The following is a 27,325-nucleotide window of genomic DNA, read 5'->3' as shown; positions in this document are numbered from 1 at the left end:
ACTCGAATGATGTCAATTAGCCTATCAGAAGCTTCTAAAGCCATTACATTATTTTCGGAAAATTTTCCAAGCTGTTTAAAGGCACAGTCAACTTAGTGTATGTGAACTTCTGACCCACAGGAATTGTGATACAGTGAGTTATAAGTGAAATAATCTGTCTGTAAACAATTGTTGGAAAAATTACTTGTGTCATGCACAAAGTAGATGTCCTAACCGACATTCCAAAACTATAGTTTGTTAACATGGAATTTAGAGTGGTTGGAGTGGTTGAAAAATGTGTTTTAATGACTCCAACCTAAGTATATGTAAACGTTCGACTTCAACTGTAAGTATTCAGACCCTATACTCAGTACTTTTTTGAAGCACCTTTGGCAGTGATTACAGCCTTGAATCTTCTTAGGTATGATGCTACAAGCTTGGCACACCTGTATTTGGGGAGTTTCTCCCATTCTTCTCTGCAGATCCTCTCAAGCTCTGTATTTTTAGGTCTTTCCAGAGATGTTCGATCTGGTTCAAGTCCGGGCTCTGGCTGGGCCACTCAAGGACATTCAGACTTGTCCAGAAGCCACTCCTGCATTGTCTTGGCTGTGTGCTTAGGGTCTTTGTCGTGTTGGAAGGTGAACCTTCGGCCCAGTCTGAGGTCCTGAGCGCCCTGGATCAAGTTTTCATCAAGGATCTCTCTGTACTTTGCTCTGTTCATCTTTCTCTCAATCCTGACTAGTCTCCCAGTCTCTGCCACTGAAAAATATCCCCACAGCATGATGCTACCACCACCACCAAGCTTCCGTCTGGCCACTCTACCATAATGGCCTGATTGGTGGAGTGCTGCATAGATAGTTGTCCTTCTGGAAGTGTTCTCCCATCTCCACAGAGGAACTATAGAGCTCTGTCAGAGTGACTATCAGGTTCTTGGTCACCCCAATGACCAAGGCCCTTCTCTCCTGATTGCTCAGTTTGGCCGGGCGGCCAACTCTGGGAAGAGTCTTCCATTTAAGAATGGTGGAGGCCACTGTGTTCTTGGGGACCTTCAGTGCTGCAGGCATTTTTTGGTACCCTTCCCCAGATCCATGCCTCAACACAATTCTGTCTCGGAGCTCTACGGACAATTCCTCGAACACATGGCTTGGTTTTTGCTCTGACATGCACTGTCAACTGTGGGACCTTACATAGACAGGTGTGTTCCTTTCCAAATCATGTCCAATCAATTGAATTTACCACAGGTGGACTCCAGTCAAGTTGTAGAAGCATCTCAAGGATGATCAATGGAAACAGGATGCACCTGAGCTCAATACTGAGTCTCATAGCAAAGGGTCTCAATACTTATGTAAATAAGGTATTTCTGTTTTTATGTTTAATACATTTGTTTTCGCTTTGTCATTATGGGGTATTGTGTGTAGATTGCGGGGGGATTTTGTTTAATCCATTTTAGAATAAGGCTGTAAATGTAACAAAATGTGGAAAAAGTCAATGGGTCTGAATACTTTCCGAAGGCACTGTATGTACCTATGTTTTGTCAACATTTCTCAGGCTCAGTAAATTTGGTTTGGGATCATTGATGAATTTAAACCTTGTCTCTGATTTTCTTTGCAGACTTAAGTCAGGACTGAGACTAGACCACTCAAGAACACTCAACTAGTCTTGGAAAGTCCTTCTGTTTTGTCTTTTGCATAAACCTTTGTGTAATTGTCCCGCAAAATAATTAAGACTGTTTTCCTTTAACTTTTTACCTGGGCTTTGCTCTTTTCATATTTCATTTGATCCTAACAAACTCCCCAGTCCCTGCCGGTGACAAGCATACCCAAAACATGATGATGCCACCTTAATACGTAAAAATACAAAGGGATCAACAACATTGCATTCACTCCATATTACTGGCCTGCATGACAAAGTGAAAAGAAAGTAGCCCGTGTTTAAAATCCACTCCAAATCATCCATTGTGTTTGCAACAAGGCTCTTAAGTAATACTGCAAGACAACACAGCAAATAAAAACACTTTTTGGCCTAAATTAAAAACGACAGGGTTGGGTGAAATCCAATACAACAACAAAGAGTGAAACCCTCTCTATTTTCAAGTATTGCTGTGGTAGCATCATGTTATGGGCATGATTGTCATCGGCAGGGACTGGGGAGTTTGTCCGGATCAAAAGAACAAGGAAATGAGCAAAGGAGCATTCAACATAACAACTGTGATACATAAGAAGCTTACAATAATAAATCCAATACAGTCAAAGTGATAGTGAAGTGCTACGAGAGGCTGGTCACGGCCCACATCAAGGCCAGCAAGCCAGACACATTGGACCCACTCCAATTCGCCTACCACTGCAAAAGATCCACAGAAGACGCCATTTCCATCACTATTCAGACCGTTCTAACACATCTGGACAAGAGGAGCTCCTATGTGAGAATTTGGTTTGTTGACTACAGTTCAGCAATCAACACAATTGTTCCATCCCAGCTCGACACCAAGCTCAGAGCCCTGAGTCTAGACACCACACCCTGCAGTTGGATCCTGTTCTTCCTGATGGGCAGACCCCAGGCTGTTAGGATTGGCAAAAACACCTCCTCCACACTGACTCTTAACTTCACTAGGGTAGGGGGCAACATTCGGAATTTTGGATGAAAAGTGTTCCCAAATTAAACTGCCTGCTACTCAGGCCCAGAAGATAGGATATGCATATAATTAGTATATTGGATAGAAAACACTCTAAAATAAGGCCTGTGAGTATAACAGAACTGATATGGCAGGCGAAAACCTGAGGAAAATCTAACCAGGAAGCACTATTATTTTGAAAGGCTATTTTTCCATTGAAAGCCTATCCACCATACAAAGACTTAGGACCCAGTTTGCGGTCTCTATGGCTTCCTCTACATGTGGCCAGTCTTTAGGCATCGTTTCAGTCTTTTACTTTGAAAAATTAGGGAGATACAGCACTTTCAATCAGTGGCCAGTGGAAATTTCCATTCATCAGCCATGCGCCTGATCGGGATGCGCCTTTCTTGTTTCTTCTTTCCTATTGACAAAGCTTTTGTCCGGTTGAAATATTATTGATTATTTATGACAAAAACAACCAGAGGATTGATTTTAAACATTGTTTGGCATGTTTCTACTAACTTTTATTGTACTTTTTAAAACTTTTCGTCTGTACTTAGTGCACGCGCCTTAAGCATTCGGATTACTGGACAAAACGCGCAAACAAAAAGGAGGTATTTGGTCATAAAGAGGGACATTATCGAACAAAACTAACATTTATTGTCTGACATGGAGACCTGGGAGTGCCACCAGATGAAGATCATCAAAAGTAAGTGATTCATTTTAATGCTATTTCTGACTTTTGTGACACTCTCCTTGGCTGGAAAATGACTGTATGGGTTTCTGTGGCTAGGTGCAGACCTAACATAATCGCAAAGTGTGCTTTCTCCGTAAAGCCTTTTTGAAATCTGACACAGCGGTTGCACTAAGGAGAAGTTTATCTTTATTTGTATGTTTAACACTTGTATCTGCTATCAATGTTTATTATGAGTATTTCTGTAATTTGATGTGGCTTTCTGCACTTTCACCGGATGTTTGTTTGAGACAATGAATTTCTGACCATAACGCGCCAATGTAAACTGAGATTTTTGGATATAAATATGAACAAAACATACATGTCATATGGTCAGATGAAACCAAAATATAACTTTTTGGTAAAAACTCAACTCGTCGTGTTTGGAGGACAAAGAATGCTGAGTTGCATCCAAAGAACACCATACCTACTGTGAAGCATGGGGGTGGAAACATCATGCTTTGGGGCTGTTTTTCTGCATAGGGACCAGGACGACTGATCCGTGTAAAGGAAAGAATGAATGGGGACATGTATCGTGAGATTTTGAGTGAAAACCTCCTTCCATCAGCAAGAGCATTGAAGATGAAACGTGGCTGTGTCTTTCAGCATGACAATGATCCCAAACACACCGCCCGGGCAACGAAGGAGTGGCTTCGTAAAAAGCATTTCAAGATCCTGGAGATCTGCATGGAGGAATGGGCCAAAATACCAGCAACAGTGTGTGAAAATCTTAGAAGACTTACAGAAAACGTTTGACCTCTGTCATTGCCAACAAAGGGTATATAACAAAGTATTGAGTATTGTTATTGACCAAATACTTATTTTCCACCATAATTTGCAAATAAATTTGACATATGACATTCTCCCAATCTTCTTCTGGATCATCCAAATGCTCTCTAGCAAACTTCAGACGGGCCTGGACATGTACTGGCTTAAGCAGGGGGACACGTCTGGCACTGCAGGATTTGAGTCCCTGGCGGCGTAGTGTGTTACTGATGGTAGGCTTTGTTACTTTGGTCCCAGCTCTCTGCAGGTCATTCACTAGGTCCCCCCGTGTGGTTCTGGGATTTTTGCTCACCGTTCTTGTGATCATTTTGACCCCACAGGGTGAGATCTTGCGTGGAACCCCAGATCGAGGGAGATTATCAGTGGTCTTGTATGTCTTCCATTTCCTAATAATTGCTCCCACAGTTGATTTCTTCAAACCAAGCTGCTTACCTATTGCAGATTCAGTCTTCCCAGCCTGGTGCAGGTCTACAATTTTGTTTCTGGTGTCCTTTGACAGCTCTTTGGTCTTGGCCATAGTGGAGTATGGAGTGTGACTGTTGTGGACAGGTGTCTTTTATACTGATAACAAGTTCAAACAGGTGCCATTAATACAGGTAACGAGTGGAGGACAGAGAAGCCTCTTAAAGAAGAAGTTACAGGTCTGTGAGAGCCAGAAATCTTGCTTGTTTGTAGGTGACCAAATACTTATTTTCCACCATAATTTGCAAATTAATTAATTAAAAATCCAACAATGTGATTTTCTGGATTTTTTTCTCTCATTTTGTCTGTCATAGTTGAAGTGTACCTATGATGAAAATTACAGGCCTCTCTCATCTTTTTAAGTGGGAGAACTTGCACAATTGGTGGCTGACTAAATACTTTTTTGCCCCACTGTATATTGTGTAACATGAAGTCCTATGAGTGCCATCTGATGAAGATCATCAAAGGTTAGTGATTAATTTTATCTCTATTTCTGCTTTTTGTGACTGTCACGTTCTGATCTTAGTTCCTTTTTTATGTCTTTGTGTTAGGTTGGTCAGGGTCGTGAGTTGGGGTGGGTAGTCTATGTTCTTTTTTCTATGTTATATTTCTATGTGTTTGGCCTAGTATGGTTCTCAATCAGAGGCAGGTGTCGTTCATTGTCTCTGATTGAGAATCATACTTAGGTAGCCTATTTTGCTTGTGGGTGTTTGCTTTCTGTTTTTGTGTTTGCACCAGACAGAACTGTTTCGGATGTTCTCTTTGTTATTTTTGTTATTCCCGTGTTCATTTAATAAAAGTATGAAGACGTACCACGCTGCACCTTGGTCCTCACCTTCTTCCACCCACGACAGCCGTTACAGTGACTCCTCTCTTTGGCTGGAAAAATGGCTGTATGGTTTTCTGTGACTTGGTGCTGACCTAACATAATCCCATGGTGTGCTTTCGCAGTAAAGCTTTTTTGAAGTAGGACACTGTGGTTGGATTTACAAGAAGTTTATCTTTAAAATGGTGGATAATACTTTTATGTTTGAGGAATTTGAATTATGGGATTTCTGTTGTTTTGAATTTGGATCCCTGCAATTTCACTGGCTGTTGCCGAGGTTCGACGCCAGCGTCCCTGTTCACCCACGACTGGGTGGCTTTCCATAACACCGACTCCATCATCAGGTTTGCTGGGTTCTAGGCCTAGGCCTGATAACCAAAAACGACGAGTCAGCCTATAGGGAGGAGGTAAGTGAACTGGCATTGTGATGTCATGACGACAACGGCAGCAAAAACAAAGGAGCTGATTGTTGACTTCAGGAAGCAAGAGAGGGAACATGCCCGATCCGCATCAACCGGACTGCAGTGGAGAGAGTCAGCCGTTTTAAGTTCCTCGTCGTCCACATCACCGAGGACTTGACATGGACTAACAACACCCCCACTCTTGTCAAGAGGGAGCAACAGTGTTTCCACTTCCTAAGGCCGTGGAAGAAATTTGACATGCTGCCATGGGTCCTCTCCAAATACTACCGCTGCACCATCGAGAGCATCGAGACCGGTTGCATCACAGCCTGGTACATGAATCGCTCCACCCATGACCACAAGGCCCTTCAGCGGGTGGTGAAGACAGCCCTGTACATTACTGGGACCATGCTCTCACCCATCCAGGACATCTACTCAAAACGGTGCCTTAGGAAGGCCTCAAGGAAGGCCTCAAGGATCCCACACACCCCAGACACGAGCTGTTCTCTTCCTTATCGTCAGGCAGAGGGTATCGGAGCATGAGGTCTAATACCAACAGGCTCAGAGACAGTTTCTATCTACAAGCCATCAGACTGCTGAACACTTGAACTGGACTGACCACCTGCTCTTATTTTCCGCACCTTAGCACACATACACTCACGCACACACACACCCACACAGAAATACACACATCCACACACACACTACACACACATCACAACTGTTGCTACCAGACTTGCTATTATGATTAATACTGCACAATTTAAAAACTTGTCCCCCATCCCCCTTCCCCAAAACAAGTGTAAATATTGGACTATAAATTGTGCCTTCCTGTATTATACTTATATTTAAATGTTTATTCTATTCTACTGAGCCATTTACTTTACGTTCGTATTCTAATCTTTTATTATTTCTTATTGTTGTTGCATTGTCGAGAAGAAACCTGCAAGGAAGCACTTCGCTGAACGGTGACAGCGTTGAACTTGATATGGAATTACTACAACGACTTGTTGCGGCCTGGCAGCGGAAGCAACCAGTTAGAAATGACATAGCTCTGCCAATGGATTCATCTAAATATCTCATATCAGAATTCACTCAGCCACAGCATTGGCCTTTTGCGGGCTGTCTGAAGCATTGTGGCGATGAATTTTACAACTCGTCAATGACAAGGTATTATGGAAGCTTGGCCTAGCATCACTCTTTATCCCTCATAACCCCAGAAGCTCTCTGATCCCACTGGGCCTGGACACACACTCCGTCTCGCCATGGACTCACAGAACTGCTCTGGTGATGGGAAATCGCTGTATATTTCACTAGGGATCATTACAGATATCATCTTTAGCCTTCACCACTGGTAGAAAACACGTCAGTGGCATCATCTAAAAACAACCATTATCCATAAACAACCCTGTGTCTTCATATGAACCCTGTCCGTCGGAGCTCTTACTGTGCCTTTGAACCTTTAAATACTCCATACCTTTAATCAAAGGTCAAAGCACTCCTTTGATGGTCTGGTTGGTACTCACTGACTATGGTTTCTTTTTGACTAATTCCATTACTAGTAATAGCTTGTGTGGCTCCACGTCTATCAGTCAATGTGAGTAAGTGTAATTGCATGAGCGATCCAGGAAGAGGAGAGAGAGAGAGACCATTGAAAATAGCCCTGCCCTCTTTTCCCGTAGCTTGTGGTCTAGCAGTCGTACATCTGGCTGGTGACAGAGCCCTAGAGAGTAGAGGAAAGAGGCAGCAAGGCTCAGTGTATAAATACATCACCCAGGGAACACACACACCACCCTACACAAACATTGATCATCATGTGTGACCTGAATCAATAACAACTACTTTCTGAGGATCCCACTGCTAAGTCAGCCCCCAGTCCATCACACAGTGGCCTTTCTGACATCCGCAAACCCCTGTTGCCTTACAACTACAAACTTCAAAAAGTCTAAACTCTATTACTATGCAATTCATCTGCAAATAACGCAAATCCTTAAATGCTATCGAATAATAACATGTCACAACAAGTTAATACATTGCTGTTACTAGTATACATTGTTACTGTACAAGTACAAGAGCAACACAACAGCACTTTGTGACATCTGCTGATGTAAAAAGGGCTTTAAATAAATATATTTGATTTGATTTTGATTTGATTTGAATGTCCGCTACAGGTAAGTGATTTATAAGATCCTCCTGTATTGCTTGTGGTATTATACAAAAACAGCCCAGATGTGAGCACAGGCACTCTGTGTATGATCTGAAGCGATGGAACAACATCCCATCTATCCAGCAGTTAGGGAATTGGACAAAGAGATGCACCTGATGAAGCTGCTGCCTGCAGGCCTCCCAAACGGCAGCCAGGTACCAGTCTCTACCAACAGAGGGCCTCATCCCAACCTATCAAAATGTATTGATATTCTATTAACCCTAGTGGTCTTCACACTACAGTACCAGTAAAAAGTTTAGACACACCTACTCATTCAAGGGTTTTTCTTTATTTTGACTATTTTCTACATTGTAGAAACTATGAAATAACACATGTGTAATCATGTAGCAACCAAAAAAATGTTAATTAAACAAAAGAACAAGATTCTTCAAAGTAGCCACCATTTGCCTTGATGACAGCTTTGCACACTCTTGGCATTCTCTCAAACAGATTCATGGGGTAGTCACCTGGAATGCATTTCAATTAACAGGTGTGCCTTGTTAAAAGTTAATATGTGGATTTCTTTCCTTAATACATTTTAGCCAATCAGTTGTGTTGTGACAAGGTAAGGGTGGTATACAGAAGATAGCCCTATTTGGCGAAAGACCAAGTCCATATTAAATAAGCAAAGATAAACAACAGTCCATCATTACTTAAGACATGAAAGTCAGTCAATCCGGAAAATGTCAAGAACTTTGAAAGTATCTTCAAGTGCAGTCGCAAAAAACTTTGAGCGCTATGATAAAACTGGCTCTCATGAGGATCGCCACAGGAAAGGAAGACCCAGAGTTACCTCTGCTGCAGAGGAGAAGTTCATTAGACTCAACAGCCTCATAAATTGCAGCCCAAATAAATGCTTCACAGAGTTCAAGTAACAGACACATCTCAACATCAACTGTTCAGAGGAGACTGCGTGCATCAGGCCTTTATGGGTGAATTGCTGCAAAGAAACCATTGATAAAGGACACCAATAAGAAGAAGAGACGTGCTTGGGCCAAGAAAAACGAGCAATGGACATTATACAGGTGGACATCTGTCCTTTGGTCTGACGAGTCCAAATATTTGATTTTTGATTCCAACCACCGTGTCTTTGTGAGATGCAGAGTAGGCGAACGGATGATCTCCGCATGTGTGGTTTCCAATATGAAGCATGGAGGAGGAAGTGTGATGGTGTGGGGTGCTTTGCTGGTGGGACTATCATTTGTTTCTCTACAGGACAGTGACCCAACACACATCCAGGATGTGTAAGAGCTAATTGACCAGGAAGGAGAGTGATGGAGTGCAGCATCAGATGACCTGGCCTCCACAATCACCCGACCTCAACCCAATTGAGATGGTTTGAGATGGTTTGAGTTGAACCGCAGGAAAAGCATCCAACAAGTGCTCAGCATATATGGGAACTCCTTCAAGACTGTTGGAAACCATTCCAGGGGAAGCTGGTTGAGAGAATGCCAAAAGTCTGCAAAGCTGTCGTCAAGGTAAAGGGTGGCTACTTTGAAGAATCTAAAATCTAAAATATATTTGGATTTGTTTAACACTTTTTTGGTGACTACATGATTCCATTTGTGTAATTTAATAGTTGTGATGTCTTCACTCCTATTCTACAATGTAGAAAATAGTAAAAAATAAAGAAAAACCCTTGAATGAGTAGGTGTGTCCAAACCTTTGACTGTATACTGTATATCCTGACAACACAAACAATCTACCTCTAACCTCAGATTCCCATTGCAGTCATACCAATCCATAAAGCCTACCTGTTTGGATACCAGATCATATCTGTTCCTGATGTTATTTGTGTGTTGTGCCAGAGTGCTCTCTCAGTTCACTGCTGTACAGAGCCATGGGCAAATCCATGCCTCCCACCTCACTGCAGCTGTGACCTGTCAGCAGTGGGAGTAGATACTTCCCTCCAGTGCCATACCAACACTATTTTGCAATTGTGTTCTTCTTCCTATCATATGTGCTGGTACTTATTTATGCAATGTTTGTCTGGATATGAAATGCATGCTATGCAGAAAGACAGCAAACATTCACACACGGAGTTACAGCCAAGGATAAGCACAGAGCAAAATCCCAAATAGAGACACACACACACACACACACGACTCATACACAGACAAATACATAGGCTAGAGGGTGCTAATATGTAGGTCTCCTCCATGGGGTCTATGAGTAGACAAAAAGCTAGGGCCCCCCGCCACACTACGTGCAACTACAGTCTTTCAATCTAGGCTGAGCCATAAGGGACTGGCAAAAAATACTATTCTTATCCCAAAATGTGAGCTAAAAAGGCAGACGTGACATATTTTAAATCCCAGTCAGTCAGTGTGCCCGTGCTATACTTCTGTCTGACTGCCTGCCTGCCTAACCAGAGAGGAACAAAGTCAACCACTGCTACAACAGCCACTCCAACTGGAGCCTCCTATCAGATCTCAGAATGGTTCTAAGACAATCACATCAAATAAGAGCACAATAGTCTTATTAATACTATCTGAGCTACAGTTTGGTGCTGTACAAACTCCCTCGTCTTATTTAAAACCAAACTGCCAGCTCAAGGGGAAGTGTATGTGAGAAATGTTCAGAAATAGCAACCCTCGGTCACTTTGGTAGAAACTGCAGTCCCTCCTTGTTAGTAGCATAATCCACCCATCAACCGATCAAGTGAGGAACAAGGTGTGCCTCATTCGAGCTGGAACAGAGAGATGCTGCTAAATGCTGAACCTGGCGTGTCACAACTTTAACTCAAGACGGTCAACTTAAAATGTCCTCCTCCACAATGCAGCACCCACCCCCCGCTATAGTTTTAATGGCATGGCAATACATAATCTACATCAACATAAAGCTCTATATTCAGAAATCTTCATACGATTCCCATTTTCTCCAGTCTTAAGCTTAAACTGGATCTTAAACGTGCATGTTGCTAATATCCAGGAGCTGTAAGCTAGTGAATTGCATTTAGAACTGAAACCACCCTGCAAGTCACATGAGTAAGAATATAAAACTACGGACCATTAAATTGACAGGTGTAGCTCCATTCCCGGTGGTATTATGAAGCAGTGGAGGCTGCTGAGGGGAGGACAGCTCCTAACAATGGCTGGAAAGGAGCAAATGGAATGGCATCAAACTCATGGAAACCATGTGTTTGATGTATTTTATACCATTCCACTTATTCCGCTCCAGCCATTACCATGAGCCTGTCCTCCCCATTTCAGGGGCCACCAACCTCCTGTGGTATGAAGATCCTTCGTGATTTGAGTCATCACAGTGAAAGGTTGTCAGGCTCATCCCATTTAGGTCTTCGGCAACTCTGCTGGGGCCAAAGAATCAGCAAGAGACAGCAACTCTGGTCAGTTGCTGGCGCCAAAGAATCAGCACCATGGACAGGGGTTTAAGTTGTTATTTTGCCAGTCAGTGTCACAATTCGTTCTTGTAGCTGATACATTCGATGAGAGCATGACTCAGAAGAGCACCAGTCAGACTGACCACACATAGAAATGAGATAACTTCAATGAGGGGAAATTCAGCCATTTCCTCGAGGTCAAGGAAGTCGGGAGAGTCTGGTCTTAATTTGATTCTGGCTGCACGTTGCTGTCTTACACATAGAGCATATGCAACAATACGTATGCTGCTCAAAACGTGGTAAGAAAGATCGAGCATTGTACATCCAATTGACCTATTTCTCTCTCGATGGCTGAGCCTAGTATCCTACTACCGCTTCTTTACTTTCGGGAACTGAACATAGAAGGTGAGAGCCATGGCCCATAAAAATGACAGCCCCTGCTTGTGCGAAAATCAATTTCACCCCCTGACCATAGCAGTTTGCTTCCTTAATACGCAGAGAGCAGCATAGTATGACGTTGATAGGGAAGTTGGCTACAGGTTCGATGCATCCTAACTTGTGTTGCGAGGGATCCACTCCCGGCACGGTTGCTCTGAAGGCCCAGAACACAAGCGCAAAGCAACCTCACCATAGATTTTCATGGAAATATGAAACATATTGAATTGACATGTAGCCTACTACTGCCACTTTAAGAAACGTGACCGTACGTACGCATTTGCAAATAATATTATAATTATTTTTTTGGCATGAAGGACAGGTTTCCACGAGAATCAATATACACGTGTGTGCGTGCATGTGTATATGCGTGTTTATGTGTGTGCTCAGAGGCCTACTGCATCGAAACTCGCATTGATGCAACGCCTGCTGCACCGTGGGTAATTTTAATTCATTTATCAACCAAATGATCCACGCCTTGCGTTTCTGAAAAAAAAAAAAATGTAAAGTGTGTGTGTGTGTGTATGTGTGTGTGTGTGTGTGTGTCAATGGCATCATGAAGCCTATTCATACCTCTAGCCTAAATGTTTCTATATTCGAATATTGCAGCAGAGATGCCCCATGGGCACCATTAACCATCTGTTACTCACTCTCAAACATTAAATCACTATTCCACATGTAGCTCGACATATTGACAGGGGAAGAACGTATGGCCAGTTGCAGCTACAGTCATAATCATTATATATTCTTTGCCAGGTTCGACTTCACTGGCAAGATTAAAGAATAAACTTACCGCAGTTTTCACACAATATCTTCCCAACATCTTTTTTTAGGTTCTTCCCACTAGTATCTAGGGGAGCATACGATGCCTTGAAAACCAAGGGATCCTCGGTTGGGTCCATGAAAAAAATGTACTTGTGATTCTTTATCACTGTGGTGCACGGAGCCTCCGATCCGAATTCCCCCACCGTGACGAGCTGCTCCCGTCCTAGACCCCCGCTGTTCCGCGGCCACACGTCCAGCACTTTGACACTCACACCGTACGGTTCCGCTGAGACGTTCAGAGGCGCGGACTGCACCTTGCCCTCGATCACCACAGCGGATTTGTAAGCCTGGTCCTGCAGGGAATTCAAACTCGGGGAGTAGCAGGCGAAGGAGACCCCGATGACCAGCATGGATAAATGTACTGAATCAAGCCTCATGCCGCCTGCTTTGGCTCGGTGGTGGCTGATCGCGTTGCGGCAGGGCTCTCTGGGCTGCGGGGCGATGGCGGTGGAGCTGGGTGGAAGGAAGAGACAGCAAATAGGCTCCAGTAGCACGGCGGCGCGGCAGACCTTGCGTAAGTGTCCATGCCATCGGGATCCGCTGTTTTTTCCAATAATTTTGCAATGTGGAAATATCAGCTAGGAACCGGAAACCGCGTAATGAGGCTGGGTTTAAAATCCCATCACTGCATTCTGCTAAAAACACATTCTAAAATGCAAGGGATTCATGGATTCTCCCCATCAGAAGATGCTCCTATGCTGCCATAGTAGCCTATCCGCAAGACGACGCCAGTCTATCTTTGCCCAAAAATTGCAGTGGTCGGGTGGGCGCCGTGCTCAGCACTGATGGTTTTCTTTATCATTCGCCGCAGAGAAAATACGCCAAATGCTGCAGTGAACAATTCGTTTTATAGTCCACATGCAAAAAAATGCATACGATTCATGCCCCTAACGAAACAGTGTTTTGTTCCACGGGTAATAAACCGCCTTTTCCCACTGCCCTGTCTCTCTCCGCCTCCCCCGCTTACCAGAGACGGAGAGAAATATGTCGATTGCTAAGGGCTCCACCACAAAAAGGATATTTAAGATTGGAGCGCTATGATATAGCCTACTCCGACACCAAAGCTCGGTCACCACACTCCCCCAAACGCCAACAAAATGACAATCACTTCATGCTCTTCCCCATCACCAAACGGTTTCACGTTCAAATTTAATAATGAAATAAAACAGAAAAATGCATCACGCGTCCCGTTTTCAAATTGCGTATTACAGTGGGCATAGGCCTATCCCTCAGAAGAAAAAAAATATATAAAAGATCGCTTGAAAAAGCAGCTGCAGTCAGTTCAGCAGATAGAAAGAGGTTTCGTCTGCGATGACTAACGCAGTGAAAGCGCGATTCAAAGCCTCAGATTCTTAAACATACTGTTTTGAATGAGTTTTGCGTCTCATTCCATTATGAAGTCATGCCCTTGTCTTCGGGCCACATTCGTCGTTCTGCCTCTGAAAAGAAAACAGATGCTGAGGCGCTGCATCAAAGCCATACAACTAAAAACAGCTGCGAACTGGCTTTAAAGACGGGAGAACACACAGCTATCTGCCATGCATGGACAGACTCTGGGTGCATATTCAAATATTGTTGTGTGGGTTGTCAATGAGACATGTGTAATGGCATGGAGAGAAAATATGAAATGGGAATTGATTATATATAGCCTACACATTCAGATGAGACATAATGTTCGTCTCGTTTGAAGTGAATATGTCAACTAAGTTAAAGGTCAATATTATGTTGGGCTTCATTTGAATGCGGAGAAAACCACTGGACATGAAGATGAATGCTTTCACGAAGGGCGACATCTGTTGACCAACAAACGTTCCCCAGAGCAGGTGAGGAACGTGAGGTCATATTCTGAAATGCTCGCCTCGAATGTGACCATTGTTTTAGCATCAGACTCAATAAAGACAGAGAACAAAAACAGACAGACGGATATTAGCAACACACCTTAAAACATGCAGGAGGTTGACTAAAAACATCGAAGGAAAACGTCTCCCCAGCCTCCCCACTTGGCACACACTGGTTGAATCAACGTTGTTTCCATGTAATTTCAATGAAATTACGTTGAACCAACGTGGAATAGACGTTGAAATGAAGTCTGTGCCCAAGTGGGCAAGTCTGTCTTTCATATCGCCCCATTCATCCTTCAGAAACTCTCATACACACCATTGACAAAGTTTGACACAGGTTCTACAACAAATAGGCCAACGAACGAAAGGGTGAGCTAGATGAGCATGAGCATCAGAAATGGCCCATGAGTATCACATGGAATGCACGAGATAGGAGAGCAGGGTGGCGCTGTCCATGGTGCTGAAACCGCACCCCGTCCAACTGGAGATGCAATTTACCTGCACTTTCACGAGGCTCTTAGAAGTGGTCTCTTCAGTTGTTGTCTTATATATTTAATATACCAATTAAAATACATTTCCCTTGCCATTTAAATGTAACCACCACCCAGAATAGACTTACATTAAACCGCCCGTGTAGGCTAATTAACTTTGTCATATGACACATCTAGGAAAATAATATAAGGAGTATGTCTCTGACTTTCAGGATAAACAAGTAGGTTTTATCTTACGATCAACTAAAGAGAACCTACAACCTCACCCCCAACTTACATTGTTAGGCCTACGTGATTGGGATATGCGCAGGGAAACGATACCATCCTTTATTTTACCCCAGAAGAGCAAATTACACATCTAGGCCTACAAGGTTTTCAATTCATACAAATGTGTTCAATTAATTAAAAAGGTGTGTTCAATGATTTACGATGTGCATTGTTTCCGATTAAACTGACCTAAGGACTAAATGCCTTTTGAAGTGGAGGGATCGATTTGGTATAAGAAGCAACACCAGCTTGTGGTTCTCTTCAGACATGTGTCGAGAAAGTATTAGCGGGTTTGAGAAATCTTAAACTGCAATTTCTAAAGAAAAACAGTGCGAGGCGCACGCCTCTTGCAGTTCACCCAGTAACTGAGCGTGCTGACATCATAGGACAAGCGTGCGGCGTTAAACTTGTAGGCTACGTGCGTCCCTCTCCATGCCACGACTCGCTGTTTCTTTCCATCTTGTGAAGCGGCGAATCAGTGAGGCAGCACCACTGTATAGTGTTGACAGTAGGACTACAAGGAGTTATTCACCTTTTAATTGTTCGTGTCTGTCTGCTACGAGACTACGCCGAAGCTGTTCAGGCGCTCTGCCTGCAGACTAAGCGGGGTAAGATATGCCTGTCCTTGTTGCACGTTAATAGGTCTGTGACGATGGGAAGAGGACGACGGGTTTATTTACATGTCATTGGGTTCATTACTGCAATCCTCTCACTTAATCGATGCCCTCGGTTTGCAAGCGATTTCCCTCAGCAGTGGACATTCGGCAGCCTTAACATGATGGACGAGGTTTCCGATAATATCGAAAGTGTTGCCAATCAAGCCATGTTGACTACCGGCACTGCAGTGAATCGACAGCATCGTTCGTATAAGACATGTCTGCAGAAGCCTGTGGAGACTGACAACTTACATAGCGCACCTCGGGTTTGAGTCATACATTCTTAGAAGAGAAGGTGATATCTCGCACCTAAAATGGTTATTCGGCTGTACCCAAAGGAGAACCCTTTGTGGTAAATTCTTTTGAATTTAATCACTTTTTGACAGCACCCCTTTTGGTTTGAACAAACCCTTCCATACACTGTAGAAGGGCTCAGAAAGTTACCTGAATGCCAAAACATTCAAGAGATAAAGGTGCTCAAAGTTGACCTGTTTTGCATAGCCCACCATACCATCCCATCCCAATGGGCACAGACGTCAATTCAACGTAATTTCATTGAAATGACGTGTAAACAACGTTGAGTGTGCCCAGTGGGAAGAGGCATCCATGTCTTCATCACTGGACAATATAAATAGTTGAGATGTATATCATTTAAAGGCTTACATATAGGGTTGTCAAACTTTATTATTTCGAGGAAAAAAGTTTAATAGAAAATGTGAATTTTTTAAAAATTTTACATTTCACGTCAATTTGACCCATCTAAGAACTCGTAAATATTCGATTATGTTGTAGCTTAGAGCCTATTTTACACAATTCTGAGGTTTTGTGTTGTGCCCGCCACCGTTTAAGGGTGGGTGTCATGTTTTGGCTGATAAATGAATTAAAATTTGAATAACATTGAACTGTCAACTTTCAAATGGTACCACACATCAGAGAATGTTGACCTGAATGGGAATATCTGTTTTAAATTATACAGTCAGTCCTCCATGGGAAACCTATTCAAATAATATAAATATAGATAATAAATGGTAATGTCTATTCTATGTTGACATTCAACGTGGGTGGACCAGCGGCCAATATTTATGGTAGTAATTAGAAGTAAACATTTCAACACAATTTACATCTTAATAGTGTAACTTACATGCTAAATTCAGTGGTCTGAAGAGAGAGAATTCATAGAATGGACCTATTTCTATGATTTTAAATGTATTCAAGAGCATGTTGAGTCCCAACAGATGGCGGGAACACAAAATCCTCAGAGGATGTAAAGTAGGCTCTAAGCTAAAACGTATGTGAATATGAAAAAGATCTGCCTTTACACGTTTTTAGATCATTTACTTTTTAGATAATGTACGAATAAAAAATACATCTAGAAATTATGACATATTTTGACAGCACTGTTTGTAAGCTTTTAAATGATATCAAAACTCAACTGTTTATCTTTTCCAGTGAGGAAGATATGGATGTCTCATGGTATGGTGCATGAGATATGCAAAATGGGTCAACTTTGAGCACCTTTATTTCCTGAATGTCATGACCGTAAGGTCTACAAAGTCACATTCAAACCACTTCTTCGATGGGCAAACATGTATGGAGAGTTGTGTTTAAATCAAAAAGGATGGTGACAAAAAAGTGCTTCAATTCAAATGGATTTGCCCTTCGAAGAACCATTTATGGTTCCAAGTAGAACCCTTTTGGTTCCATGTAGGACCCTTTCCACAGAGGGCTCTACATGGAACCCAAAATGGCTCTACATGGAACCAAAAAAGGTTATCATATGGGGACAGCCGAATAACCGTTTTGGAACCCTTTCTTTTAAGAGTTTAGCTTAGGTTACCTCTACAACAAACAGGCTATTTTACCTCCAGAAATGACAATGTTGTCACATGGATTCACAGCCCTGTAGCCTAGTCAGTGTTTTCTGCATCATCCTTTGGCAATCCTTTTACTGACATGACACCTTTTTGAAGTGTTTTATGAGATCGCTGGACATGTTCTAGAGCCCTCAAACTCAACTCTGGACCTTGAAGCCAGTTCAACTGCTTTTCCCCCATTGTTCACCTCCTAATCAGGGACTGGTTAAGACCTGGTTCACCATCTGGGTGCAATTCACTATCAGGTAGAACAGAAAACCAGCAGGCTCCGGACCTCGTAGGGTCAGAGTTGAGTACCGCTTGTTCTAGAGTATTCAAACTTTGCTTTTGATCGTGTGTTTTGGAATAAGCATCCTGGGCCAAATGAGCCAAAAGATCAAAGAATGTGTATGAACTGATCATTACCTTCTCTAATATCGACAAATGATCCAAAATGAACACACAAAATAAAACGTACATATGCCAGCATATGAAAATGCAAATGTGAATCCAGGAAAGGTGGGACAAACTTTTCAAACTGCATTTAGAGATGTTTTACTTCATGAAACATGCATGTATATCGCCTTCAGACTTAATTAGTATAATATTTGCTACTGAGTGAGAAAAGGCAGAACATTCCTCTATTTTCAGAGGTGGATCTGTTTTCTGTGTTTTTCTGCTTCTTTCACCCTTGTGCCCATGAAGATAAGTCATCCTGTTGTGGGGAGGGTCAAAAGCATGAATCCAAATAATAACATATCAAGGGACCATTGTACCAATGTTCTTGTCCAATACAGTTCAACATCTTTGGACTCATGAAGAAGACAAGTTAAGAAAAATAATTTCGCCCATGAGAGCATTCTTATGACAAGTGGAAGTAGAACACCAACCTAATACTTCAAGAAGAGAGTGTGTGTGTGTGTGTGTGAGAGAGAGAGAGAGAGAGAGAGAGAGAGGAAAAAGCTGCCATGCCAAAGGAGGATGCACAAAATACAAACTTAGGGGAAAATAAATAAAACCTGAATGTTCTTAAACTCTTGTTGGCTCAGTACAAAAATCAGCTACACATTTTCATCTTAGCACAACATAGTCTGATGTGTGAATCCCAAACGAGGCAGTGGGATAACTTAGTCGAAGGATAGAATCACATACAATAAATAAAAAATGCTGTGACCAAATTCTCATCAGGCCTCTGCACTGATGGACCAGGGAGAGAGAAGCTAGACACGATCATATATCCATGGAATTATATTGTTGTTATATAACTTGCCTATAGATAGGAGCAGTTCTCTACGAACGTTTTCTGGGTCCTATTAAGTTGCAAATGAGAATGAAGCAATACAACAGTGTTTTTCAGCAACATCATGACCGTTTCCTTTTAGATATGTTTCCCTTCGGTCCACTTCTTAAAACATTGAACGTATACAATATCACCTTTCACTTAGACCTTTGAGTCTTGTTGACACATTTGTAAACAATTTGTAGGCTAAACTTGGTGTTTCAGATAGGCCTATCAATTTTGTTTCCAACAAATGTCCCGTAATATACTCGTACCTTTCTCGAGCAACAGTGACAGTTTTCATTTAATAGGGCTATTTTCCACTTTCACAAATAAATGAATAGTTACACAAAATCTGTCCAGCAATGTGGAAAAAAATAACCAATGTATTTGGGCTGTATGAAGCCAAATGAAAAACACTTTAAAGCAAAATCTATTCAGGAATAATACTATTTTCACTGTGATGACACAAGACCAGCGAAGCAACTGCAATCATTTTTGTTAACTAAACCATTACAAATAGGCTACATTAAGGTGCATCTACCGCTCGTGTCAACGTCACTTTTAAAATGAAAATATTTGTCTCGTTGACAATAGGCCTACAGTGCTCAGACACCCAGGTTTCAGTTTTCAAATGAATTGTGTCAGAGTAGGCTACAGGCCTATAGTTCCTACTGGCATTCAGGTATGTATTGCCAAAATGATAATTTCCGGAACGATCAATGTATATCATTCGATGGCCTGCATGTGGGCTAGACTAGAAAATGGAAGTATTGAATCTGTTTATTTCTTGATAGATTTTCGGTAGTTCCATAGGCCTGAAAGAGGGAATAAAGCCAGCGCATGAGACACCATATTTGCAATTTCCTCCTTCCTCGGGTGAACATCAACATCCTGCATATCAAACGAAGATACGCGTGGTCATATATTAACGTATTAAATTACATCTGAATAAGAAGGAACTTAACTATCAAATTAGCATCTTATATATCAATCAATTTAATTCCTTCCAATTGTTTTTGTCCCATAATAGTTACACTTACTTGTATGCGTGTTCTTCTATGCACGTTTATTTTATTGCAACGATAATCGCTATTACTTTAGCATTTTCGGGGGGGGGGGGGGGGGACAAATACACAGTTTAACACTTCCCTTACACGTTGGAAATGGCAATAGCTATTTTTCACCAATGATGCATCCATTAAAAAGGAACGTACATTTAAAGTTGAAATACAATAGAAAATAACATTATTCATCAAACATAATTATGTAGGATTAAACATTTTTATTCGATTACACTTTACATATTGTTACTTTTGTTTAAAAAAAAACATGCTATTTTACATAGGCTAACGATGGACTAGATATAATTGCACATTTTTTAATTCCCAAAAGTTAGAAGACAATTAGCCTGTAAATAGATGCGTTATTTGGATAACATCCGAAAAACACAATTCTGAAGGCTGTTCATTTGGACGGATGGATTTAATTTTACGACGAGGATAATAATAAGCTAATTAATAGGCTATAGGCCTACATATCTAGTTTTTGTCTACCAGTTTAAGTACTTCCATTCAAAAAAAACATTATGTTGTGATGTCAATTATCATATATAAATATGTAAATGTGACATGTTAAGTTGAATTAAAATATAAACAAAATGAACGAAGTGATTTGTGCAGTTTGGAGCCCGTGAGATTAGACCTACTATTTTCGTATTCAATCAAGAGAATTGGCTTTAATTTATCCCCAAAAAAATCATCAGATCAATGTAGACCTAGGCCTAAGGATCTGAGAATCGAGTATGTATCGCAAAAGTGCACAATCATGACATGTAGCCCATATTCTAGTAGGCCTAACAAATACTCTATTTGGTAGACCTGCTCTCTATTTGGTAGGCCTAACGAAAACGAATGGTAACGGTCCTCTAAGTAGACTACATAGACAGGAGTATGAAAGAAAGACTCACCCTATCACCATGACTGCGTGTCTGTCTAGGCTTAAATTGAATCATATCATCCCAAGGTCGAAACAGGAAAGGTTGGTAAGGACAACTGTACATACAAAGGAAAATAAATAAGCCAAACCGAGACACTTAAATCAACAGACCGTTTTATTAAACCTAGCAGCGGTAGGATTCGTGGTCTTTCTTTTAGGCCATTAGCGACCTGTGCCTGTGCAGACAATGTTCTTGTATTTAGTTTCCAAATGGGGGTTTCTCTCACAATACTTGAAATAGAGAAGCGGCACAGGTTTCAGAATCGAGGCTTTCGGATGGTAACAGTGAAGGTCAATTAGTAGGCCTACATTGGATAGACTAACAAGACGTGAAATATAATTGGTGTGAAACCCAATAGCTAAGTATAATAGATGGTGCGGGGTATTTGCACGCCGCACGTGCAACCCTAACGCATGTAGCCTAATGTAAAATGTTGCCTCGAATGTGAGCCTCTGGATTGAAGCCACCATAAGCTGTCAGCATTCTATGTATGGCTTGTGGGAAACAGAGTTCTTAGTTTTTATTTCACCCCTTTTTCCCACTGCTTTGACACCATCTTTTCCCATTTCATCATAAAAACATAGCCAGGCATACACACAACACATTCGCAAACATAACAGACAATACCAAACAGTGCCGTAACCTAGTAATAACCCCTTATTGAGGAATAATAGAGCTAAATGTTTTTCCATTGGCAAAGGTAAGCCATTTTTACGCGGTAATGTTTTACGCAGACGATTCAAGTAAAGTACGAAGTATTACTGCACTTCTGGATTGCACTTCATCCAATTTTATAGTAAAAAATAATAACTTCGATTTCAGTTTTGAAGTGGTAAGCTTGCATTACACAGAATAGCCAGAGCATTTAAACGGTGATGAAAATAGGCTATTCCTGTATTAATGCGCCACGATTGTATTTAGGCCTAAAGGATAATATAGAATTTCCACTTTGAGGCCGTCTAGGTAGATATTCTTCTTGTATTTCCCTCTGTGTAGATCTCGCGAGAGTGGTGGCGTGGCTGGCTGACTGTGGGGTTGCAGTAGACAGAGGGAGAAGGCAGGCAGGCAGCATCATGGCGGACAGAGACAGTGGAAGTGAGCAGGGAGGAGCAGCCACGGGCCCGGGCGTCGGTTCCATGCACCCAGTGACAGGAGGGGCGGGCTCGGCTTCCGGGCTGCAGCACGAGACGCAAGAGCTGGCGTCGAAACGGGTTGACATTCAAAACAAACGTTTCTACCTGGACGTGAAGCAGAACGCAAAAGGCCGCTTCTTGAAGATAGCCGAAGTCGGGGCCGGGGGAAACAAGAGCCGCCTCACTCTCTCCATGTCAGTGGCAGTAGAGTTCCGTGACTACTTAGGGGACTTCATCGAACATTATGCCCAATTAGGTCCTAGCAATCCGGACATCGCACAGGATGAGCCGAGGCGAGCACTTAAAAGCGAATTCTTGGTTCGGGAGAATCGGAAGTACTACATGGATCTGAAAGAGAACCAGAGAGGCCGGTTTCTGAGGATTCGACAGACCGTGAACCGGGGGCCCGGTTTGGGATCCACGCAAGGCCAGACGATTGCTCTTCCTGCCCAGGGACTTATTGAGTTTCGTGACGCTTTGGCTAAACTCATTGACGACTACGGAGTAGATGACGAACCTGCGGAGTTGCCCGAAGGGACCTCCTTGACAGTGGACAACAAACGCTTTTTCTTCGACGTGGGCTCCAATAAGTACGGAGTGTTCATGAGGGTAAGTGAGGTGAAGCCAACATACCGCAACTCTATCACGGTGCCCTACAAAGTGTGGTCCAAGTTTGGGAATACGTTCTGTAAATACGCGGAGGAGATGAAGAAGATCCAAGAGAAACAGCGGGAGAAAAGGGCATGTGAGATGCAACAGCAAGAGGAGACGCATGCTGATGATGCGGACGAGGATTGATATAGCGCAAAAACATGCACACAAAAAAAGTCATCAAAATAACAAAAAGAGAAATTATAATAAACTTTACTGTAAAAAGAAAGAGATCTAAAGATTTAACTGTAATTGTTTAACTCCAAGGGAGCACCACCCACAAAAAAGAAACCTACACAAACTGACAGTTATGACATGTTGTCACCCATCGCTGGATGTTACCCACTTACCCACCATTAATACAGTAAGCGGCTGCTAAACAAAGTAATAACATTATATATGAACCGTGTTTCCTACTTGATGACAGATGATAAAGAACTGAGTGTTTATTTCCCTTATTAACCAATAACTTTTGTACACGTTAAAGCTATTATAAAAAGTGTTTGCAATTTTCAAATGGAATTATTGCCGAGTTATAGAAAGTCCTTTTCATGTGAGCTAATGACTTCAGCACAAATCAGATATTTTAGTTGTTTTTATTTTTTAACCAAAATGTAAAACCCTTTTTTTAAAAACCTTTTTAAAGGGTTGTCATTGTGTACTTGCCACCCTATTTACCTTTACCTGTGAGTAGAGATGTGTTTACACAAATCATACATGTATGAGGGCTAGGCCTGCATAGGAATTTTTGTTTCGATGTCATGCAGTCTGAAAAAGGTACAGAGGCAATGTCATGCAAGGGAAAAGTGGTCACTCTTTTGTGCAATGCATTGCATCAAACTCGGAACACATTGAACTGGTCAATGGAACTCGACATGAATACCTTCAAAAGGATTATTACTGTTGTAACTTCTAATTGAAATTGTCGTCATGCGGATTGGTACACTATAGACTACCTTTGTGTCTCGTTGTCATGCGGTGTGTTTAAAAAAATATATATATTTAAAAAAAATTTTAAAAAAGGTACTTGTCTTAGATTAAGTGCAGTTACAACATGCAGCAAATGACATGACAAGTGCTCGAGAACAGCACATGTGTAATATAGAGCACTCAACCCTGCTAGCACCGCCGAATTGGCTTCATGGTCTATTGAGTGCTAAGACGAAAAAGTAAAGCATGGTTTTGTGAATCTGAAATGTACGTCAGTGTCAGCACTTATGGAACAGAGGTTTTCTGTTTGGGGAATTTGACTCACAAAAGGAACAGAAAATATCAGTCAACCAATAGGATGCCAAGGTGCCAATGAGTGTTATTGCTGCATGTTTACCTGTACAACGCCGAATGTTGGTTTTCCAACATAGTGGCTCAAGGACCTCTCTCCAAGCTGGTTTTCATCCCTGCCAATGCTCAACTCTTTAGCTTGAATGCTGGTATGACTCTGGATATCTCATAGAGTTTTATAAGCCGTGTTAGTTGTTTCCAAAGAAACGGACAATAATCAGACCATGACAAATTGACCTTAGTATTCCGTGAAAAGATCACTTGGCAGATTGAATTGAGTGAAAAGCAGCAGGCCTAACTGTCCTTGAGCCCCCCTGGTTGGAGCTACTGGTATTACTGATACCCAAATGGGTGCGTCCTCTTCAACATATAAACAACCCGGTGCCTTACACACCCCGCATGCTTACATGCTGGCCTGGTGCTTTGGATCATGACTTGGTTTCTTTTGTCCCCCCATATATTGCCCCCCCCATGCCACAGCATAACTCGTGGTGCTAAAGGGTTCGCTAAGAACCCTAAAGTAAAGGGGCAGATTACTAAGCGTTTTCTGCGACCTTCCTCCCCCAACCTCTCCCGTCCCCAAGCCGCACAGGTATCGGCCTACATGTAAGCATGGAAGGGGGTGGTCACCTAGAAGACGATGCGGAGGAACCTGCTCTTCACAGGCCCAAGCCCGGTGAGGTGGTCGCGGAGAGCAGTGGCTGATTGGAAACATCACTGTGGACTGGATTCAGAACGCTTGTTGGAGCTCCCCTTTGTGATATTTTCTGTGTGTAGTTCTACGACTTGGGCAGTAATGTGTCATTTGTAAGTTGCTAAAGACCTCAATTACAGGGGAGTAGTAAGCATGTCTTATTTTGTTTTAGTTTTTAGTTTGAACTTTTCAATGTTATTCCACATTATTTGTAATTTTGAATGTTTTTTCTGCTCACAGAGGATATTTTATTTTTTATTTTCAGTGCAACATTTCATTACTGTGTGCAATATCCTATGTGCCAATGGTGGCAATATATGTATATCAATTAAATATATGATTAATATTTGAAAGCATGTGGCTGAATTCCATGTTTATTTCTCTTCAAGGTTTTACATGCCTTTATTTGCACTTAAAGGTCTGGGAGGAGAAATCAATCTTAGCAAAGCAAAGCTTAACTCTGCCCGATGAGGGGCACAACCAACGCCATAACATTCACACTAACTAACATGCTAAGGATGAGGAATAGTGTTGTCTGTCTCATGGGCCTCTATCATCTCTCCCTCTGGCTTGGGAAGAGTGAAGTGATGGCCTGAGCTGGTTGTAGGGGCTGAGAATATATGTTGAGTTTGGGTGAAAAGGAGAAGTAGCATGCAGCCATGTTTCCTGATTTGCTTTAAAATGGTGCTTTGGTACCAGTACGATACTTATGAAGGTGTGTGGTTATCTCCTGTCTTCAGCGGTTGTTTGTAGCACATTGCTTTCCTAACTGGATGGAATGTCTGACCAATAATTTGGTAGAAATGATATTTTTCTTCTCTCTTACGTTGCTTCCCTTTTTCAAAGAGGATTATGGGTTTAACTCATTCGGTGGTGATGCATGGAATATCATTTTATGTACATTTTTACCCATTTGAATACAGTTTTTAATACATTTTTAATCCACCCACATCGGACAAATGTATCTTGAAGATGTATGTGCTTTTTCCTCAGGAGGTTCTCTCCTGTAAGATAGCAATGTAGGACTGCCAAATTGGGCAGTTTTTTTTTTTTTTTTTACTCGCTGTCTATTTGGGTTATGGATATTGGTAACTTCCAGAAACACTACAGCTCTTCCATCAGATAGTACTGTATCATGTTGCCTATTTCATGTTTGTGATTTATTGACTTACTATGTCCAAATTGGTTATATGGTCGGCAGTGCTTTTTTGATATGCACTTTTGTGTTTGATCCTAGAAGGATTCTGTCTTTTTTTAGTTTTGCCAAACAAGGGCTTAGACACTAACACTCACAGCTCAACGTTCTACCACCTTGTGTAGCAGCTCGTTGGGTTTTATGTTTCCCATGTCATGAGCTGACAGCTTCACACTGTAACCACCTGATTTGACTGCAAATACTGTGTGTCAAAGCCCTAACAGTCTGCATACAACTCAAATGTGCGTGCGGACCTCCCATTGACATCAATGTGCGATTTGAAGTCCAAAGGGTGCATCAATCTATAGATGTTTGTCACTGCTGGACTACTAGAGCAACCACCACCTGCACTGCCAGTGGGGAGACTAAAAGATGCTACTGATTTCATATTTTTAGAGTTATGAGAAGCTTCAGGACTAGCAATGATTATGTATTATAAAACACCACTTCAAAAGAAAGGGCATCACAAGGTTATGATTACTCTTTTACAATCCCCAGTGTTTAAGACGGTTTGTTCAAGATCTTCACTACTTGTGTAGGTTCGCATTTGACGCAGGCTACCCATGGACATCCGAGCTCGAAGGTCAAGCACATTCCTTTCTGGCTGGTGTTAGAACAGAAGGAGACCTGCTATTTAAAGATGCAAAGGCAATGTGAACGTTGAAATATAATGCAAAGCAAGGTACAGGTCACAGGAGGTTGGTGGCACCTTAATTGGGGAGGATGGGCTTGTGGTAATGGCTGGAGTGAAATTAATGGAATGGTATGAAATACACCAACACACAGTTTCCACGTGTTTGAGGCCATTCGCTCCGTTCCAGCCATTATTATGAGTTGTCCTGCCTTCAGCAGCCTCCACTGGTACAGGTATGCATTTACATTGCCTGCCCAGTGTGTTTAGTCAAATTCATTATTCATAGACCCAAAATGGCCATGTGGCCTACTTTTAGGACGGCTAACTCAGCACTGCTACAGTGGCAATATATATGATTCTTACGATGACAAATTCATTCAAGTCTACTGCAGTATACTACAGAGTAATACATGTTGTATGTTGTGCTGGCACTAGTCAGATTTTGGCCAGCATGTGTCTCTATCTAACCAATCCACAATCTTCATATCTCGTGTCTGGTGACTCACTCTTTTGAACCAATTGGTATCAGAAGTGCAAGGAGGCCATTGAAGTGTCCCATCGGGACAGCACGATGGACTTGTGGAGACATGCTCAGTACAGCAGTGACCTCGAAAAGACAAGAGGCCAGAGCCTCTATGTTTAATGTTTAAGCTGTCGGACTCACAGCCACATGGACCTGCCCGGGTGCAACTCCCAATCTGGCTACCTCCACATTTCCTACAATATCATAAGGACAAATGGAAATTG

At 42.0% G+C, this 27,325-nt stretch overlaps 2 protein-coding genes across 4 annotated transcripts in view; one reads left to right on the top strand and one right to left on the bottom strand.

Moving 5' to 3' along the window:
* The window catches only part of LOC110534120 (pro-neuregulin-2, membrane-bound isoform), a 114,808-nt gene extending 100,775 nt beyond the window's left edge, over positions 1-14,033 (bottom strand). For both annotated transcript variants that reach the window (XM_021618799.3, XM_021618798.3), the window contains exon 1: positions 12,573-14,033. In XM_021618799.3, coding sequence (XP_021474474.2) covers positions 12,573-12,981 — 409 coding nt within the window. In that variant the 5' untranslated portion in view covers positions 12,982-14,033. The remainder of the gene's footprint in view (positions 1-12,572) is intronic.
* A 342-nt stretch (positions 14,034-14,375) lies between these two features.
* On the top strand, positions 14,376-25,102 carry LOC110534119 (transcriptional activator protein Pur-alpha). Of its 2 annotated transcripts, none has more exons than XM_090186898.1 (2): positions 14,376-14,427; positions 21,987-25,102. In XM_090186898.1, exons 1-2 carry the CDS (start codon positions 14,376-14,378, stop codon positions 22,919-22,921), a joined length of 987 nt encoding a protein of 328 aa, XP_090043024.1. In that variant the 3' UTR covers positions 22,922-25,102. The 2 variants fall into 2 exon arrangements, with proteins under 2 accessions (XP_090043024.1, XP_021474472.1); XM_021618797.3 differs by lacking the exon at positions 14,376-14,427 and adding an exon at positions 15,613-15,811.
* Positions 25,103-27,325: the final 2,223 nt, after the last annotated feature.

The sequence above is a fragment of the Oncorhynchus mykiss genome, chromosome 10, assembly GCF_057628025.1.
Source record: "Oncorhynchus mykiss isolate SJ-2025 chromosome 10, ASM5762802v1, whole genome shotgun sequence".
Lineage (NCBI taxonomy): Eukaryota > Metazoa > Chordata > Actinopteri > Salmoniformes > Salmonidae > Oncorhynchus > Oncorhynchus mykiss.
This window is presented reverse-complemented; position numbering and strand designations above follow the sequence as displayed.